Source organism: Hirundo rustica, chromosome 2 (genome assembly GCF_015227805.2).
Source record: "Hirundo rustica isolate bHirRus1 chromosome 2, bHirRus1.pri.v3, whole genome shotgun sequence".
In the NCBI taxonomy this organism is placed as follows: domain Eukaryota; kingdom Metazoa; phylum Chordata; class Aves; order Passeriformes; family Hirundinidae; genus Hirundo; species Hirundo rustica.
This window is the reverse complement of record NC_053451.1, coordinates 114,767,910-114,784,611: the sequence shown is the minus strand read 5'-3', so window position 1 is coordinate 114,784,611 and position 16,702 is coordinate 114,767,910. Positions and strand designations below refer to the sequence as shown.

Sequence of the window (16,702 nt, the reverse complement as noted above, 5' to 3'; positions counted from 1 at the left end):
AGGGTATGCCCAGGTGTTTCTAGGTAGTTTGTGTCCTAAATGTGGCTGAATTAACAAATAATGGCCTCGGCCAGTGGTTCAGGGGCGCAGCGCAGCCACACCACCAAAGGCATTCACCCTCCAGCACGCTGCTGTGGCAAAGAGCAGACCGGGGACAAGTGACACTACAGGAGCAGCAGCTCCCAGAGAACAGCAAGGAAGGGGTGGAGAAATCATCAGCGTTGCTCAAGGTGATGGGGAGGAAGCGTGAAGGGCCCTCACAGGTGCCTCATCTGCATTAGCGCAGCTCCCGTCTCTGCAGCCAGGACTTCCCGTGTTCAACCCCTCGCTCCCAAACAAACACCGGCTCCTGCTTTGCAATTCTCATTTCCACGCTCCTCACCCGTGCGCTGTAAAACTCCGCCTCCCTGATCTCAGCTGTATTTCCCAGGAATTTTTGAAACAAACCACACGATGCCACCCGCTCCAGCTGGTAAACAGTCACGATGTGCCACTCACACGATGGCACTGAAGATGGGCTGCAGAATTGTATTTTGTCTGTCGCTTTGGGCCACCTCTGATATTTTTTTTTCTTCTTTTCAAACATTTGTAACAGAAAAATACTCTGTGAAGTCACTCATCCCACTGCGCCTAACTCTGTTCTTGTCACTGGGGATAATGAAAGCTTCTGGGAGCTCCAGGTTATTTTTTTACATAAAACAGAGAGCAATCATTAGCAGTGAATAATCAGGAGAAAAGCCACACAGAGGAAAAGCCACCAGGCACAAAGCCTAATTCTGATGGCAGTAAAAGAGCAGAGAACCACACTTTTTGGCTTGTAGAATTAGATGAGTATGCCCGAGAGTAGAGCCACACAGCTATGCACAAAAAAAAAAAAAAATCCAGCTGCAACACAGGCCTCTGAGCATATCTGGAACTTGAGGGAAGCCAAATGAAGACACCGAGGGGCTGCAGCATCACAGGTACCTGCTTGCAGCCCATGATGTACAAAGATACGGTCAGGGAACGACCTGAGCTGCAAAAAATTAAGAATGGATGTAAAATCACACTTTCCCCTTATAAACTGCTGGAGAAAGAAATGAGGCTCAAGCGCTAAGCCGAGCCATTTTGATATTGCTAATGGATTTTTTTTTCAAAAAAACCCCAAAACTAGGTCAGAAAAATTAACAGAATGCCTGCAAATCTGTGTTTGAATTCAGTGATCAACAAGGTAAAGTTACTCTTTCTTCAGTCTGAGAATGGGCTTCTCTGAGCGTGAATAACTTGAGAGCACAGATGGGTGCTGCGTATACATATGTGGAAGGACGTGCGTAAAAACGCAGTTTTCCTCACTGGTGTAGTAAAACTTGTTCATGCTACGGCTCAAAGGAACTGCAGAACAAACTATTCTTCTATTTCTTAAAATAATTAGGGCTATTCTATCAATTATTGTTGAAGAGGGAGACGATTTCTAGGCCGGTCAGGGGGGCATGGAGTAACACGGCAGCTGGCGGGGTCTGTGCCACCTGCCCTTCCCAGCACTTCCATGCGAATAAACTACACGCAAAGTTTAATGGCCCTGAGCAGAAAACGAGCGTACTGCAGGAAATTTCACGTGTGCGAAGCCCCGCAGACCGCGGCTCTCCTCCTTTTGTCTCCTCGGGCGCCCACCGCACCCTCCCCCAGGGACCGACCGGGGCAGCGGGGCAGCATCCTCACACCTCCCTCCTCCTCCTCCTTCCAGCCTCTTCCCTCCGCATCACGCCCTCGCACCTGGGAGCTCCCACTCCCCCTCTCCATCCCCAGCCCCCTGCGGCCAAGCCGAGGCGCTCCCCGCTCCCGGCCCCGCATCCCCGTGGCCGCGCCGGCTCCGTGCCCTGCCCGCGGGGATCGCCCCGCGCCCGCCCCTCAGGGACCGCGCCGCCGCCCGCAGCCCGTCGGGGCCCGGGATCCGGGAGCGGCTCCGCCGGGTTTTGCCTCGGACCCGCCTCGCCCCCTTCGCTACCGCCCTCCCGGCCGCTGTAACAAAGAACAGGCGGCCTGGAGGAGGCGGCGGCGGCGGAGGAGGAGGCGGCGGGGCCGCAGCCGCCGCCGCCGCCCCGAGAGCGCTCGGAGCGGCCGCCGCGCCCGCCCCGGCCCCGCCGCGCGTCGCGGGGAGCGGCGGGAGGAGCCGCGGCGGGGCGGGCGCGGGGGGTCCCGGGCCGGGGTGGCGGGGAGGGCGCGGGGCGCGGCGGGAGGAGCGCGGGGAGCCGGCGTTACCTGCCCCGGGAATGGCCAGACCCGGATCGGATCCGCGCTCCGGGTTCCGATCCGCTCCGGAAACCACGCGCCAGCGGAAGCCGGCGCGGGCGGGCGCGGAGCAGGGCGGGAAGTGTAGTGCGGCGGGGCCGGCCGCGGCCCTGACCCCGGCCGTGTCCCCGGCCGTGTCGCCGCCTCACCGCCCGCGGAGCCGCCACCCGGGCCCCACGCCTGAGCCCCCGGAGCATCGGCGGCGCCTCCCCGGGCCGGACTGGAGGCGGGCGGTGGCCGCGCTGAAGCTGGCGGAGCGCACGGGTGGCTCTCGCCGGGTTTTTCCCGTCTCCTCCCGGGCAGCGCCGGCCGCGGGGGAAGCGGCCGGAACGGGCCGGCGGAAAGGTTGGCAGAAACAGAATCACAGGATGGGTTAGGTTGGAAAAGACCTGGACAGGATCGTCCTGTCCAAGCCTCGACCCAACATCTCCTTGTCCATCAGACCATGGCACTAAGTGCCACGTCCGGTGTTTCTGCAGCACATCCAGGCGTGGAGACTCCACCACGTCCCTGAGGAGCCCGTTCCAATGTTTAATCGCATCAGTGAAGAAATTCTTCCTGATGTCCGACCTGACCCTCCCTTGGCACAGCTTAGGTCAGTTCCCCTCGCCTTGTCCCTCGTTCCCTGGGAAGAGAGCCCCATTCCCACCTGGCTGCACCCTCCCGTCAGGGAGTTGTAGGGAGCAGTATCATCACCCCCGAGCTTCCTTTTCTGCAGGCTAAACAGCTCCTTCAGCCGCTCCTCAGAGAGCTGCTGCTCCAGACCCTTCCCCGGCTTTGTTGCCTTTCTCTGGACGAAAGCCACATCAGGCACTCAGTGGGCTGTGGGCCCAAGCCCTGGCCGTGTAGAAGAGCTCCTGTGCCTCTGTATCCAAACCTCACCGAGGTTCAGCACTCCAGGATGAGAGGATGTGGCCTCAAGTTGCACCAGGGAAGGTTCAGGTTGGACGTTAGGAGGGATTTCTTCACGTAAAGCAGGATTAGACACTGGCAGGGGCTGCCTGGGGAGGTTCGGAGCCCCCATCCTTGGAGGTGTCCAAGGGACGACTGGACGTGACACGCAGTGCTCTGGGCTGAGGACAGCGTGGGGGTGGGTCAAGAGTTGGACTCAATCACCTTGGAGGTCTTTTCCAACCTAAATGAGTCTGTCATTCCTAAATCTCACTCTCTGGCATTACCAGGATCTATCAGCGGCCAGACCTGTTGTGCCTGCCAGCACAAATCATTTAGGGGGGTTTAAACCCTCATGTTATTCCACCACTCCAGGCAGTGGCCAGGGCAAGAAGCATGCAGGCTTTTTGTATTCTTTTTGTATTCTTGTTGTATCCTTTTTGTATTTATGTAAGCAAGATGCCCCAGGTTTTTTTGCTCTGCTGAGAAGTGTTGCCTGCAGTGCAGTCCCCCCAAAGCCTTATGCAGTGCTCCCTCCACCACGGTGTGACTGGTCAGCCCCCACTGTTAGAACACCACTGGAGATCAAAAGGTGGTGGGGAGCTGGCACCAGCTCTTTTTTCCTCCAGGGAATCTGCTCTTCTCACATCTGGCCACATCTTTAACAGCTGGCAATGGCCGAGACCTTTCTCAATTGTCACCCGTCCCATGAACCCAAAAAACAGATTCAAAAGAGAATGTGACCTTCAAAAGGTCACATCTCCCGCTCCAGCAAGGGCCATCCCAGAGCACATGGGACAGGGTTGTGTCCAGATGGTTCTGGAATATCCCCAGCAAGGGAGACTCCAGTCCTTCTCTGGACAATCTGTTCAGGGCTTAGTCACTGCACAGAGAAGTTCTGCCTCATGTTCAGGTGGAACTTCTGTGCATCAGTTTCTGCCTGTTCCTCATCGTGTGACAGAGCCTGCATCCATCCTCTGGGCATCTCCCCTTTAGCTATTTATACACATTAATGAGGTTTTCTCTCAGGTGTCTCTTCTTCAGACTGCACAGCCACAGCTCCCTCAGCCTCTCCTCATCGCAGAGATGCTCCAGTCCCTTATTCTGTCACCCTCCCTCTCCAGGAGCTCCTGTCCCTGCTGTGCTGAGGATCCAGAGGTGCCTCCAGGGCTGTGCTTCCCTCCCTGTTCTGCTGGAAATGCTCATCCTGATGCACCCCAGGGCACCATGGCCATGCTGTGACTGTCTCGTCAGGTGCTTGGGAAAACTGAAACAATGCAGCATTTGGAATTTCAAAATATTGTACTTGGCAAAACAGTGTTAATTTCAGGACGGGGAATCATTTCTTCTTTCAAAATGGCTCACCAGCAGTTTTAAATGACTACGAGAGTACTAAGGGGAGTTTATTTAAGGATCTAACTGCAATAATTTGCTTTTTCAAGGACTGAAGCTGACTGGTGTTTTTTATATAGTCTTGCTTTTACTTATTTCCCCTGTATAACTCGTGCATGGACTTTGGCCTGGTTTTCTCCAGCACACCAGAGTGGTTTATCCTACTTGCAGTGCATTCACTTTGTTAAAATAGGTACAAATTAATTTAGTATGGTTATCTGTATGTTTACAATGCATCTGAGTTTGGATCCTGCAGCTCCAGAATTATTTTTTCAGCATTAACCTCTGACTATGAAATTGTATCTTATGCCAGGCTCAGCTGGGTAGAGAGGTGAAAAACTGAAGATCTTTTATATTTATTCTTTAAGAATGATGAACTGAAGGGGAAGAGTATGGTGTTGGAGCTACATCCATTCCTGCTCTCCCTCTGACTTTTGCTAGTGTACAGGAATGGCATCACACAAGGTAAAAAAACTCACCAGAGATTAGAGCAGGGAGGAAACGGATGAAGGTTTCTTAATAGGAGACTATCAGGAAATTTGAGCTAAGCACTTAAATAATATGAAATAGGCAGGTAAATGTGGGGAGTAACTCCCAGTAAGGGAATGTAAGATTTCCTTGTAAAAGAGGGCACAGCCCTCAGCTTTGGAAGGGAAATAGAAACATTATTGTGGTTATTTTCACATGAATTCCTTTTATTTGTTTTGTTGGGTGGTTTTGTTGTGGTGGTGGTGGTGGTGGTTTTAATGTTGGAGTTGGGTTTTTTTTCCCCTCAGTCTGGCAGGGCTTTGTGGCAGCACTGATTTATAACATAACCTTTTCAATAAAAGCATCACAAGAGAACCTGATTCCCAGGCTGTGCTCATTCTAGTCTTCCCCATAGGATCCAGGCCCTAACATTCCTCCCCCTTTGCCCCCTGATTCAGGATATTACGACACAACTGAGAGAAAAAAATACCGAGTAACCACAGTGAGCTCCCCAATTCCTTCCGCCATTAGATTCCCTACCCAATCCGTGTTTCAGGTGATTTCCCAAGCAACAAGGGGGTGCCTGATAGGCTGGGCTTATCAGGAAAGAACTCTGCTCCTGAACAAACAGGTAAATTGGTCTGTGTTAGGCAACAGGTCAAATTAGTGAAGGAGAGTAGAAACCCATCTGTTACACCCGGGTATGTAGGACAGCACACCACACAGAGGCAATTGGCTTTTATTGTATGTACAGCAGGAGTTACTTCTTTTTAAAAAAAAATCCTCTTAGGTTTTTCTAGTGATATAATAAATCTGTACATCGTAGATTTCATAATTGCACCAACTTGAGTTCGTGTATGCACAGAAAGAAAAACACACTACAGAAGAAGTGACTATGACAGTTGATGCTAGGGGAAAAAAAAAAAAGTTTTACCCCAACCTGGAATAATACAGAGCATAATACATCATTGGGAAATGCAGAGTTATAGTACTGGGAAGACCTCAGATCATCCTTCCCAGCAATTTTCACACCATGCCAGCACCTTGCATAGTAGCAGTTTGGATATCCTGAGTGAAGTGGTATTATTTCACCCTTAACTCAAAGTAATCACCCTTGTTACATAATTAATCTGGAGTTGTTTGTCACCAAGGCTGAGGCTTAGCAATGTGCAGAAGCATATGCTGACTTTAAACACATGAATAAATCCACTTAGGTCCTGTGGAGGTCAGGGCATGAGGTCAGCTGTTCCCACTCACAACAGGAATGTCTTAGCCCGGAGCTATGGCACAGTTCATTCCAGAAGCACTTGTCTCAAACCTCAGCTCTCCAAATCAAAACCTGCAAGAAACTCAGCTGAAAAATCCAGGCAGCTCTCCCCTTGCTCCGTGTGACACCCAGAGCTCCCAGACCTAAAAAAGGGTTAAAACAAGAGCAAGATTCTTATTTTCCTTCCTCATCCACATTTGGTAGCATTTTATGCTTTCACCTTTGTTTTTTTCCTATGACATTTTGCACGTCAAGAACGACGGAACTCTGCAAGAAATACACAGCAGAAGGTTTTCACTTGAAAAACACCTAGAACCTGCAAGGAGATGCAGTACCAGGAAATGCTGTAAAATTCCACTGATCCCCAAAACTGGTGTAATTGCCAGCCAATTTCATCAAAAAAGCAGCACTGTAAATCCAGTCCTCTCAAAAGCAAGACAGTACAAGGTCTGCATGGCCTGGAGCCCCAACCTGTCTCCCAAAGAAAGAGCAGGAAAAAAGAAAATCTGTCAGAAAGCATAAGAATAAAACCCACTATTTACGCCTGTACAGTGTATGACCTGTCCATTAAGTTGAAGAAGTTTAGCAAAGGTAGCTTGCTTTCAAAATGAACTTTTTTCCACCCTGGCATTCCTTCTACCTCGGATTCCCAGGTTTCATATATTGTTAAGAGTGAAATGACTCTAATGTCTTCCTGGGGCAAGTAGGATATGAAATAGCAATGACCTAGGGATAAAGTCTTCCCCTCCTCTATAAAATTACTATGAAAAGGATTTCAGTCACTTTAAGAAAGTTACTTAGCTTGTATTCCCATTGGAGATATTAGGTAGTTTTATTGCTTTCATCTACCAAGAGCAATTTAATTCTTGTACTATATACTCAGTCAAAATTCACACTAAAGCTAAGACAGATCTTGGTGAGGATAGGGTTTGTCTCCATCAAGGCAAATTTAGACACCATAAAGCAAAACAAACAACGAACACAAATTAAGAAGTTGCAGGTACGGGCAGAAAAATTCTTCAGGATGGAAAAACAAGCCTTCATCTCTTAGTCCTCATGAAATAAATACCATGCTTTCTTTTCTGTACAGAACACCCAGAAATACAGAAGTGTGAGAAAAAATACAAAAGGAATGAATATTTCACAGGTTGTTTCCAATCTACTGAACTCATTAAATTGCAAGGCAGTAAATAAGAAGTTTCAGTGTTACAATATAATGTAAAAATTTTATCTCCTGTTCAAGGGGGTAGTTATTAAAATTCTTTGTAACTTTAATATTTAGACATTTAAACAATGGATCAAATTACAAAACAATGAATATTATTCCCTCTGGCATCCTTCACAAAAACTCCACAGGACACATCACTACGTTATTTGTGCCAGTTGACAAATCCAGTCTTTCTGACCCAAAACTCCAGTGTGGATCCTGCAGGTTGTGAGGATCCAGCTCTCACTGACCCAAATACACAGAAAATGTGCATCCTCAGATGTCCTGATCTTAAATGACAACTAAGGAGGGGATGGGATTCATTATTGTGGGTCTTTGGGGTCATCACAATGAGCAACTCAATTGTCCCCTTGTGTTTAGTGCCTTAGCTTGTTTTTACAGCAGGACATACATTATTTGCAGAGGAGTAAGGAGAGGTGGCGAACACGCCCACCAGATTCAGAGATCCAACTCAATCCAAACAATGTTTATTTTCCTGAGGAGTGAAGGCAAATTAAAAAAAAAACAACCAGATTCCCTTTTTACATCAAATGCCTTGCTCTCAGCATCTGAAGAATTCATTCTCTCTTAACACACGTGAGCCCAGACCTTCACAGTTTGCAGTAAAAAATGTTCTTCATTCCCACCATGGAGACAAGCATTCAAGTGATCATCAAGACCTTAAGATGAACCACTTTTTCCACATGTATCCATTCTCTGGGGTAGGTTACAAGCAAATCCTAGTGCTGCATCCTGCAAGTTAGTGTTATTTCACCCTGCTCTACAGTACGTGCTAAAGCTTCTGTAAATTCAAATCCCAGCTCAGTAATTTTAAAAAGACTTCCAAGTAATGTTATGTGCTGCCTCTACATTCCCAATTCCACAGTTCTCAGGTTTTAGTGTATGGATGTGCTACCCATGGAGCTCAGTTTCATTCGGATTTCTTGAATTTAGGGACCAGTTGTGGTTTTATCCTTCAGCAACAAAGACTGAGTGTTTAAAAATGGCAAGGACTTGACCCCCAGCCTGCCCCATAACACAGAGAGTTCCTGGTAAAATCAAGAGAAAAAGTGTCTTTTGAGGGAACATGACATCAGGGGTTTTGATGCTCACATCAGGAAACACTGTAGAACAAATGAAAAAACAAAACTTCTGCTTTGTATTAAATTAGAAATAAACAAAACTGTTCAGGCACATTCAGGCTGGACAAACCTGTATTACTGAACTGGGATTTCCAATCACAATAGAGCCCCAGAGGATTCACTTGTACCCAATTTTCAAAATACAGAACGTTAAAATGCCCTCAAGTGTTTTCATAACAAGCAGCATAACAAGCAGTACAACTATCTGATAGCCTGGTCTACTGTACTACCACAGTGATCTTAGGAGGTTACACATAAACAGCATTTTTAAACAGTTAAAAGATTTTGACAGCTCAGTTCTAATATTTTCTGGGTAAAAAAGAAACCAAACCGCCTCTACTTTGATACTGAATTACCACGGAACCTCGAGTCCATCAGAAATTTGAAACATGTTTCTATTCTTCAGTAGCTTTCTATTTTTGATGGATGTGTTAAGCTGAAAGCCCAAATATCTGCCAAAGTGTTGGATAGCTTAGAGAGAGGAAAGGGGCCAGGGGAAAAAATTACTGTTGGCAAAGTAGGCACAAGGTCTATCATCCATTCACGTCAGTAATTTAGTTGGAATGAATGGATATTTTTCTTGGCTGAAGGGAACGCGCTTGGTCCTTTGTCCTCAGCAGGAATGTGGATGACGGAAAAGTACAGGTAAAGCATGAAAGATGGTACCTGTGAAATACTGACATTTTACTCTTCTTCATAGCCAAAATGAGAACTTTATGCCTTTACTCCCATCGGTTTTTCATTTTAGACCAAAGGGAGCAGCTGCAATATTTAACAAGGAAAAAAAGGTTAAAAAACTCATCTGACCAACCACTCAGCACATGACAACGCTGGCAGATCTAGAATCCGAACTAAGGGAATTAATATTTTTTCAAAAGCTTTCTTCACAACTGTGTAGTTCAAGATCTCAGTAAGTGTTTGGCAAGTAAGACAAGCTTCCCAATGAAAAGCACTGTAGGATTAACTATGCTCTATTCACCATTTACTGCTCCTAGATCTGCATTTGATATGATGCTTTATGTACTTGCCTAACAAGCACCTGGGAGAAGGAATTAGAGCCCCTAAGATGAGTTTTTGCATCAGCAGTACAGCTTCTCACACAGGGAAAAAAGTTACACGTAAAATTTTGCAAATACTTTTTGGGGCAGCTTCAAGTAGGTTTAAAAAAACCCAACAAGTTCCAGATTTTTTTTTAAGCGTAACTTTTTTAAAAGCAGAACATTAAACAATATGCTAGTATAGGTATTTGCATAATTGATTGATTTATGGCTAAGGTCCAAGGCATCTCTCCACGGACAGGGGCTGAGCAGCGATTATGGCAGGCTGCAGTTATTACAGTAGGATAGCTGAGTCAGCGTTTTCCTTCTGCTTCTCAGCATTCACCCGCTTCCAAATTACAACACAAAATGGATCTGGGCCTCTTTTTTTTCCCCCCCTTTTTCAGTCTGACTAGGAAAATCAGTTGCTACTGCTGCAGGCTGCAGTGAGGGAGCACAGTGGTGCCTTCTCTCTCTGTAGAGGTGCAGTCACTCAAACTGGGTGGGATGTTCCAGTTCGGAGCTCCCCGTCGGTGTAAATCGGGTGTTTGTGTCCTCCCTGCAGGAATGGTCAGGCTGGAAGTCACAGTGGGGTCATCTGGTGTCACCTCCCTGCTCCAGCAGGGCCATCCCAGGGCACAGGGCTGTGTCCAGATGGCTCTGGAACATCCCCAGGGAGAGACTCCCCAGCCTCTCTGGGCTCTGCTCAGGGCTGCTCCCTGCCCAGGGCACAAGTTGTGCCTCCTGTGCAGGGGAATTGCTGGGCTCAGTCCCTGCCCGTGGCTCTGGGGCCATTGCTGGGCCTGGAGCAGAGCCTGGGCCCTGCTCTGCCCCTCCCTGCACACAGGGACACCCAGGGACACCCAGGGACACCGAGGGCTGAGGCCCCTCTCAGCTGAGCTCCTCTCCAGGCTGAGCAGCCCCAGCTCCCTCAGCCTTTCCTGGGCACGGAGCTGCTCCAGGCCCTTCCTCAGCTCCAGGAGCTCCTGTCCCTGCTGTGCTGAGGATCCAGGGCTGGACACAGCACCCAGAGGTGCCTCCAGGGCTGGGCACAGGGACATTACCTGCTGGAAATGCTCTTCCCAGTGCACCCCAGGGCATCAGGTGCCTTCCTGGTCCCCACCTGCACCATTCCCCATCCTCCCTCCTCTTCCACAAGCTCCTCCAAAAGCTGTCAGGACACATTCAAGCACCGCTCGTGTTTGGAGGAGCGACTTCCTCATCAGAGAGAAAAAGCATTTCGGAAAAAATAAACCAAAAAAGACCACTGTTAATAGTGAACATCCTTTTATGCAAGCCACCAGCCGTATTTATACTCTCTAGTGCTGCCGTGTAAACAAGTGCTCAGCTGGTGAGCAGGGATCCATCCCGCGGGAGAGGGTTTGGGTTTTTATAGGTACGGCTCTCCCGAAGCACCGTTCAGTTTGTTCTTGCTCTTGTTCCTGGACAGGAGCTTCTTGCTCAGAATTCTTGAGAGTGTCCCCCCCTTCTTGCGGCTCTCCTCTGCCAGAGGCTGCTGCAGGAACACCAGGTCGTTGTGGGACTGGCTCATTCCCGGGTCCTTCTGGTGATGCTGCCGGCGGAAGAACAGCTTCGCGCTCTTCTTCAAAATCCCACCTGCGGAAGGAAAAAGGTGCAGGGCACTTTAGACAGAACGGGCTGCTGTCCTCTGGAAACTCAGCTCTAACTGCAGCACGAGTGGGAAAAGCTGATCCTCTGATTTAAGTCCCCTTCCTTACGCTTAGTTCCAAATGCTCTCCTGGAGGCCACGCTCGCGGTCACACACACGTGCACAGCGAGCGGTGTGGGTCGGACCCTGGGCTCTCACGTGTCAAAGAGGCACATCCAAGCTTTCCAGCCAGTAAAGCAGAAAGGATTTTAGAAAAAGAACGAAAAGAGAGGAAATAATGTTTGCTCTTTGTTGTTTCAGAGATCAAAGGAGGTGAGGATCAGCCTGTGAGGCACCAGGTGAAGCAAATTTTTAATTTGAGGTGCAGGACAACAGTAGCTGGCAGTGAAGGTGTGTGCAGTGGTTCTGCCCAGGCCAGGCAGCAGGTGCTCCCTACAAATTCGGCAGCACCACCCAGAGTAACACTCACAAAGCATTTGCTATTCTAAAACCCTGTTAGGAATAGCAATGTACTTCAAAGCAGATTAAAAATAACATCACATCTGCTTCCGACAGGTTCAGAAGTCTGCCCAAATCCCTCCTGCGGTAAATTAAGTTGCTTTATTTTGCCGTGTTCCTTCCCTTGACCCCACGTCAAACCCAGCATGCAGCCAAGGCAATTGCAGCTGTCATCTCACCAGGGACTCACGCTGCCAACAGCAGCCATCTCTACTCCTCTCTTTGCAAGCTGGGGCTGGTTTTGCAGCCATTCTGCCAAATTCCACCCTCCCTCTCCATGTGTGCCCAGGGTGCAGCTGGCAGGGACACTGCTCCACGCTACCGGCAACACTCAGCCTGGCTGGGATGTCAGCTCTGTGTTAAAACAGCATCAGTTTTGTATGGAATTGCCAGGGCTGCTGTCCCAGGTGGCAGGAGCCCGTCTGAACGGAGGAGGACCCAGGTGACAAGCCAGCACGAGAGCTTCTGGCAGTCAGACTTGGATGTGGGGACAGTCACCTCCCTGGCAAAGCTTCCCCACCTTCTCCCTGCACCACTGTCGGGTTTCCTGACCCTTTCTCAGTCCAGCTATTCATTCCTGTCACGGCATGGTCTTGATTCTGCCTTTCCTCCCACTGCAAATGGACACAAAAAGCAGCACACCCAGTGCAGTTCTTCCATGGGACACTGCCACAGCCAGAATTAAATATTTGTCCCCCGAGGACCTGACAAGGCCTCCGAGTCACTCTGCACACGGTGACAGCTGCAGAACAGGTATTTCACGGCAGGCAGATGCTGCTTTGTACACACCACAGCAGTCACAAACATGTACTTGAGTTTATTACTGTGTGCTTTAAGGGCTGAGCACTCGGCACATGGGAGGATATTCAAGCATGGTTTTTTTGGCAGCTGCTGAGACTCTCCTCATGGGGCTCAACGGGATGGGAAGCAAGAATCAGCCGAAAGCAACCAGAACTCGTGGATTTGAATCTTGACTGCTCTCCCATCAGCCTCTGATTGATCTTTTTGGCAAGGCAGCACCACTTCAAGCTGTTGTCAGAGCACAAAAGCAGCAGTGTTCCACCCCAGGACGCTGACAGTTGTTGCTGTGCAGAGGCCTCGCTGCTGTGCAGCTCCTGTTTGAGCAGGCAGCTGTTCTGCCCAGCAGCACTAGGACACAGGGCCTTATCCCTAAGCATATTTTTAGTCCCATCCATTCTGCCATTCCAACCGATTTTCTACACCAGGAAACAGCACCTGACTAAGAATGCTCCACAAACTGTGCCTGGGACAGCCCCCTGCAGCTGAAAAACCGTGGGCAGCGCTTCCCTGAGAGCAGCACAGGCTCAGCACAAGCAGCAGCCCCCTGACACTCTGAGAGCTCCCTGGTGTTCAGTCTCTGCTGCCTGGAAGCTTGCCACATGCCCAGCAGTCTGCAGCCAGTTTGGAGCGTGCTGCCCGGCTGTGGAGACATGCAGCCCTGGGAGGGGGCAGGGCAGGGCAGGGCAGCAGCCTGGCAGTGCTCATGCTGGTTCCTGTGCTGGTTCATGTGCTGTTTGCATGCTTATGCCTCCAGTTCAACAGGATCCATGTGCCAGCCCTGCCCCCAGCACCAGGAGATGAGCAGAGAGCACCGCAGGAACTCGCTGCACTGATGTGGGGTGTTCTGAAAATGCTTCACTTCTGAATCTCAGCTGTGCTCATGGAGGAAGATTTCCTTCCACATCTACGAGGATACGAACAGAGAACACTTTCCATTCCTTCCCGACTTCCAAAACCAGTTTTCACACAGGTGGTTCTGTAAAAAGCTGCTGATTTTGTAAACACCTGCTGAGATTGGGTCAGCTCTGAAAGTCAGGCTAGAAAAGCTTCATCTAAAAACCAGGTTTTAAAACCAGGAGCAGGTTTTAAAAGCAGTTTTGTTTGTGTGTATATCCAGTTATGGGGTCACACATGGTTTGCATGAGCCCATTTTGATTGATTACCAGATACTACAGCATGATGGAGAGAGATTAGGAATGTGGAGCATCCCTCCAAGCGTTCCCTGCTGCCCTCACTGTGTGACCCTCCTGGGCAGCACAACCACCAGAAGGATGATCTGCCACAGCAGACTGCTCTGCTAAGACACCTGAGCACAAGGAAGATCATTTTGGAAGGAGAAAAGGAATGGATGGGGAAAGAAGAAAATGGGTGTCAAAACTAATTTTTGCTTCGGTTTTTACAATGAGTGTCTCATTGTAAAGCTACAGTTTCTTAGGGATTAAGAAAAGAAAAAAACAACTTACTGTGTAGGTAATTAATTCTGGCTGGCACAGTAGTCATCTTAAGTTTATAAAAGGGAAGGGGTGAGAAAGAGGAAGTCAGAAAGGTAAAAAAACAAACAAAAATATGCAAGAGTAAAAAAAAAAAGTAAAAAAAAGTGCTAACTTTAAGACATCAACACACATAAAAGGCTTTTGAAAGCAGAAGGGGTTTTGTTTGGGTTTTTTTGCTGTGTTTGGGTTATTTTTTTGTTGTTGCATTTTCGGTTTTATTTGTGGTGGGTTTTTTTTGTTGTTTGTTTTTTTTAAAGGGAAAGCATTTGACAAACAGAAGCCTTGAACTATTCACAGCTCACTGAAGGCAGGGGGGTTGAAATGTTTTCTGTCTTACTCCATAAAAGCTACTCAGCTGTGACAAAGCAGAGATTCAGGGCTTCCACAAAGACATCTGTGTATAACGAAAGGGATTTGAGCCAGTTTTTTTTCAAGTATTTTTTCAAGATGATACAACTCTCTCAGAGATACTCTGCAGCAGTTTTTAGCAGTCTTGCACTGAACTGTGTGAAAAGTATCTCTAGAAGCCTCATCTCTTTGCACAGAGAAACCCAAAACCAGACAAACAACTCACATACAAACTTCCACTTGCTTGTTTTACAACAACAAGCTGAAGAAGAGTCCAGAGGTTTTGCAGTTTCTCACACAGCTTCTTAAACTCTTCCAGGCTCCAAAAGGAGCCAAATCCCTTGACAACTAACGCAGTCCCCTCACCCCAAACACACCCAGGACTCTCCAGTGCCTGAGCACGTGTGTGACAGGGATTGTTGCTGTCCCCTCCTGATGTCTCCTGTGGAGCACTCCAGCTGTGGGAGGGCCCTGGCAAAGAGCTCCAGGGTGGGTGAGGAGGTGATAATCCAGTAAAAGAGAGAGGTTTTGTAGTGAGCCACGTCCCAGCATCTCTGGGCGAGGAGAGGACAGAAAACAATAAAGCAGAGAGGGATGGAGAGGAGTGAAAAGCACTGTGGTTTTTACAACGTTAAGGTGCAACCTGTGTGCCTGGTTTGGGGCACAGTCCACTGCTCTGGCCCTTTTGTAAGGCTTCCTACCAGCCCCTGTGTTTACCACAAACCCAGGGGTTACTGGATTTACCAAGGAAACACAAAGAACCCTCAGACATTTTCAAACTGCAGCTAGTCAGGGGTGTAACTACCTAAGCAAAATGATCTGATGCCTTATTTACTTATCAAATTAACTTTCATTCAGTTTTCTTTAGGAAACTGTGCATTAATGAAATGAGTGAAAAGGGGGAATCTGTTCACCAGGCAGCTTCTGCTTCAGCTGTGGCGCTGCCCTGAACTTTAGTGAGGGCAGGAGAGCCCCGTGCTCAGAGATGGGAAGGAGGAAGGGGAATGTACTGGAAAGCAACTGTAGATCCCTGTCATCTTCACCTTGGTAATGGGGCTGCCAACACAGGGCAAGTCCTGGGGTTACAAGGACACAGATTTCCTTGAGGAATCGATGATGTGCCTAGTGATTTCTCTCCCAAATAACTGAGTTGGGTGTAAGGAGCTGCCAGCTTCTAAGGGTGAGCTGTTTCCTCGTGGAGGGGAGGATAAGAAAGCCTGAGCTGGCTCAGAGAGCTGCAAGTAAAACAGCTTCAACCAACACCACAATCACTAAGAGTCTGGAGGACAAAAAAAAATCAATGAGAAAGGACGAACTACTGCAGCCAATTACGCAGAGAAAGCAGCTGCTGAAGTGGAAGCGAGGATCACGTACCTTTCGATTTTTTCACGCTCCCAGTTTCTGAAACACTTAATGAGCTCCCAGATATTTCTTCAGAGGTCTGGTCCAGGAGTGTGCTGGTGTCCCACTGCTGGCTGCCATTCTCCAAGCCCCAGGCCTTGTGGGTGCTTTGCTGTGGGTCGGTACCAGGGACTCCTTCTGAAGCACCCAATGACTCCTTTTCATCAGAGGGGATTTTTCCAACAGCTTCCTCCACCCTGGGTGGATCTGCTTCCCTGCAGGAGCTGTCCATGGCTGCAGCATAGTCCATCATCAGTGAAGCTTCACTGTCCTGAGATAAAGAGGTCTGCCCAGTGGAAATAAAAGACAACACTGACACAAGTCACCCTGCTGGAGAAAAACAAACCTCCCTGCAGGAGTTATCTGAACTCTTTATACTTGTATTGCTCAGGACCACCAGCAAGCCACCTGAAGCTTCCTTAGCTTTACTAAAGGAGAGGAGCATTTAGCCAAGTTTTTTATCATGTTGCAAAGGTCATATGAGTGAAAAAATCAATTGGGTAAATGCCTTCTACCTATCCCTGGGCACTCTACAAATAACAGTGCTCCCCTATATGTGCTGCTGTCATGAATTGTCAGCATACACAGAGAATCTTTTGGTCCTTCTAAGAAAATTAACATCAAAGCATTTCACCTTGTCTCATTGTTTGGAACAGAGGGGCCAGAGATTTTTCAGAGGGTTTTACCAGCTTTGAAAAAAAATAGAAAAATCTTTCATACTTTTTTCAGTGCATCTTCCCTACATGGGTGAAACACAGAGAAGGATTATTATCCTCTCTTCTCACCTGAATTGATTTTCCCAAATCCCTAACACCACTCCAAGGACACTTGAAACACAGAAAAACAACCTGGCACACAA

The 16,702-nt window shown here is 48.5% G+C and overlaps 2 protein-coding genes across 7 annotated transcripts in view; both read right to left on the bottom strand.

Moving 5' to 3' along the window:
* The window catches only part of PRDM15 (PR/SET domain 15), a 32,161-nt gene extending 29,862 nt beyond the window's left edge, over positions 1–2,299 (bottom strand). For all 4 annotated transcript variants that reach the window (XM_040056704.2, XM_040056706.2, XM_040056705.2 and 1 more), the window contains exon 1: positions 2,239–2,299. The gene's annotated coding sequence lies outside the window, so the exon portion shown is untranslated. The remainder of the gene's footprint in view (positions 1–2,238) is intronic.
* A 3,452-nt stretch (positions 2,300–5,751) lies between these two features.
* The window catches only part of C2CD2 (C2 calcium dependent domain containing 2), a 37,086-nt gene continuing 26,135 nt past the window's right edge, over positions 5,752–16,702 (bottom strand). Inside the window, exons 13-15 of one of the 3 annotated variants that reach the window (XM_040056373.1) lie at positions 15,817–16,129; positions 14,065–14,101; positions 11,151–11,289 (exon numbers count right to left, since the gene is read on the bottom strand). In XM_040056373.1, the coding sequence (XP_039912307.1) occupies positions 14,076–14,101; positions 15,817–16,129 (339 nt within the window). In that variant the 3' untranslated portion in view covers positions 11,151–11,289; positions 14,065–14,075. Of the gene's footprint in view, positions 11,290–11,369; positions 13,506–14,064; positions 14,102–15,816; positions 16,130–16,702 lie in introns of those variants that run through there. The other 2 variants (XM_040056372.2, XM_040056374.2) reach the window with 2 other exon arrangements.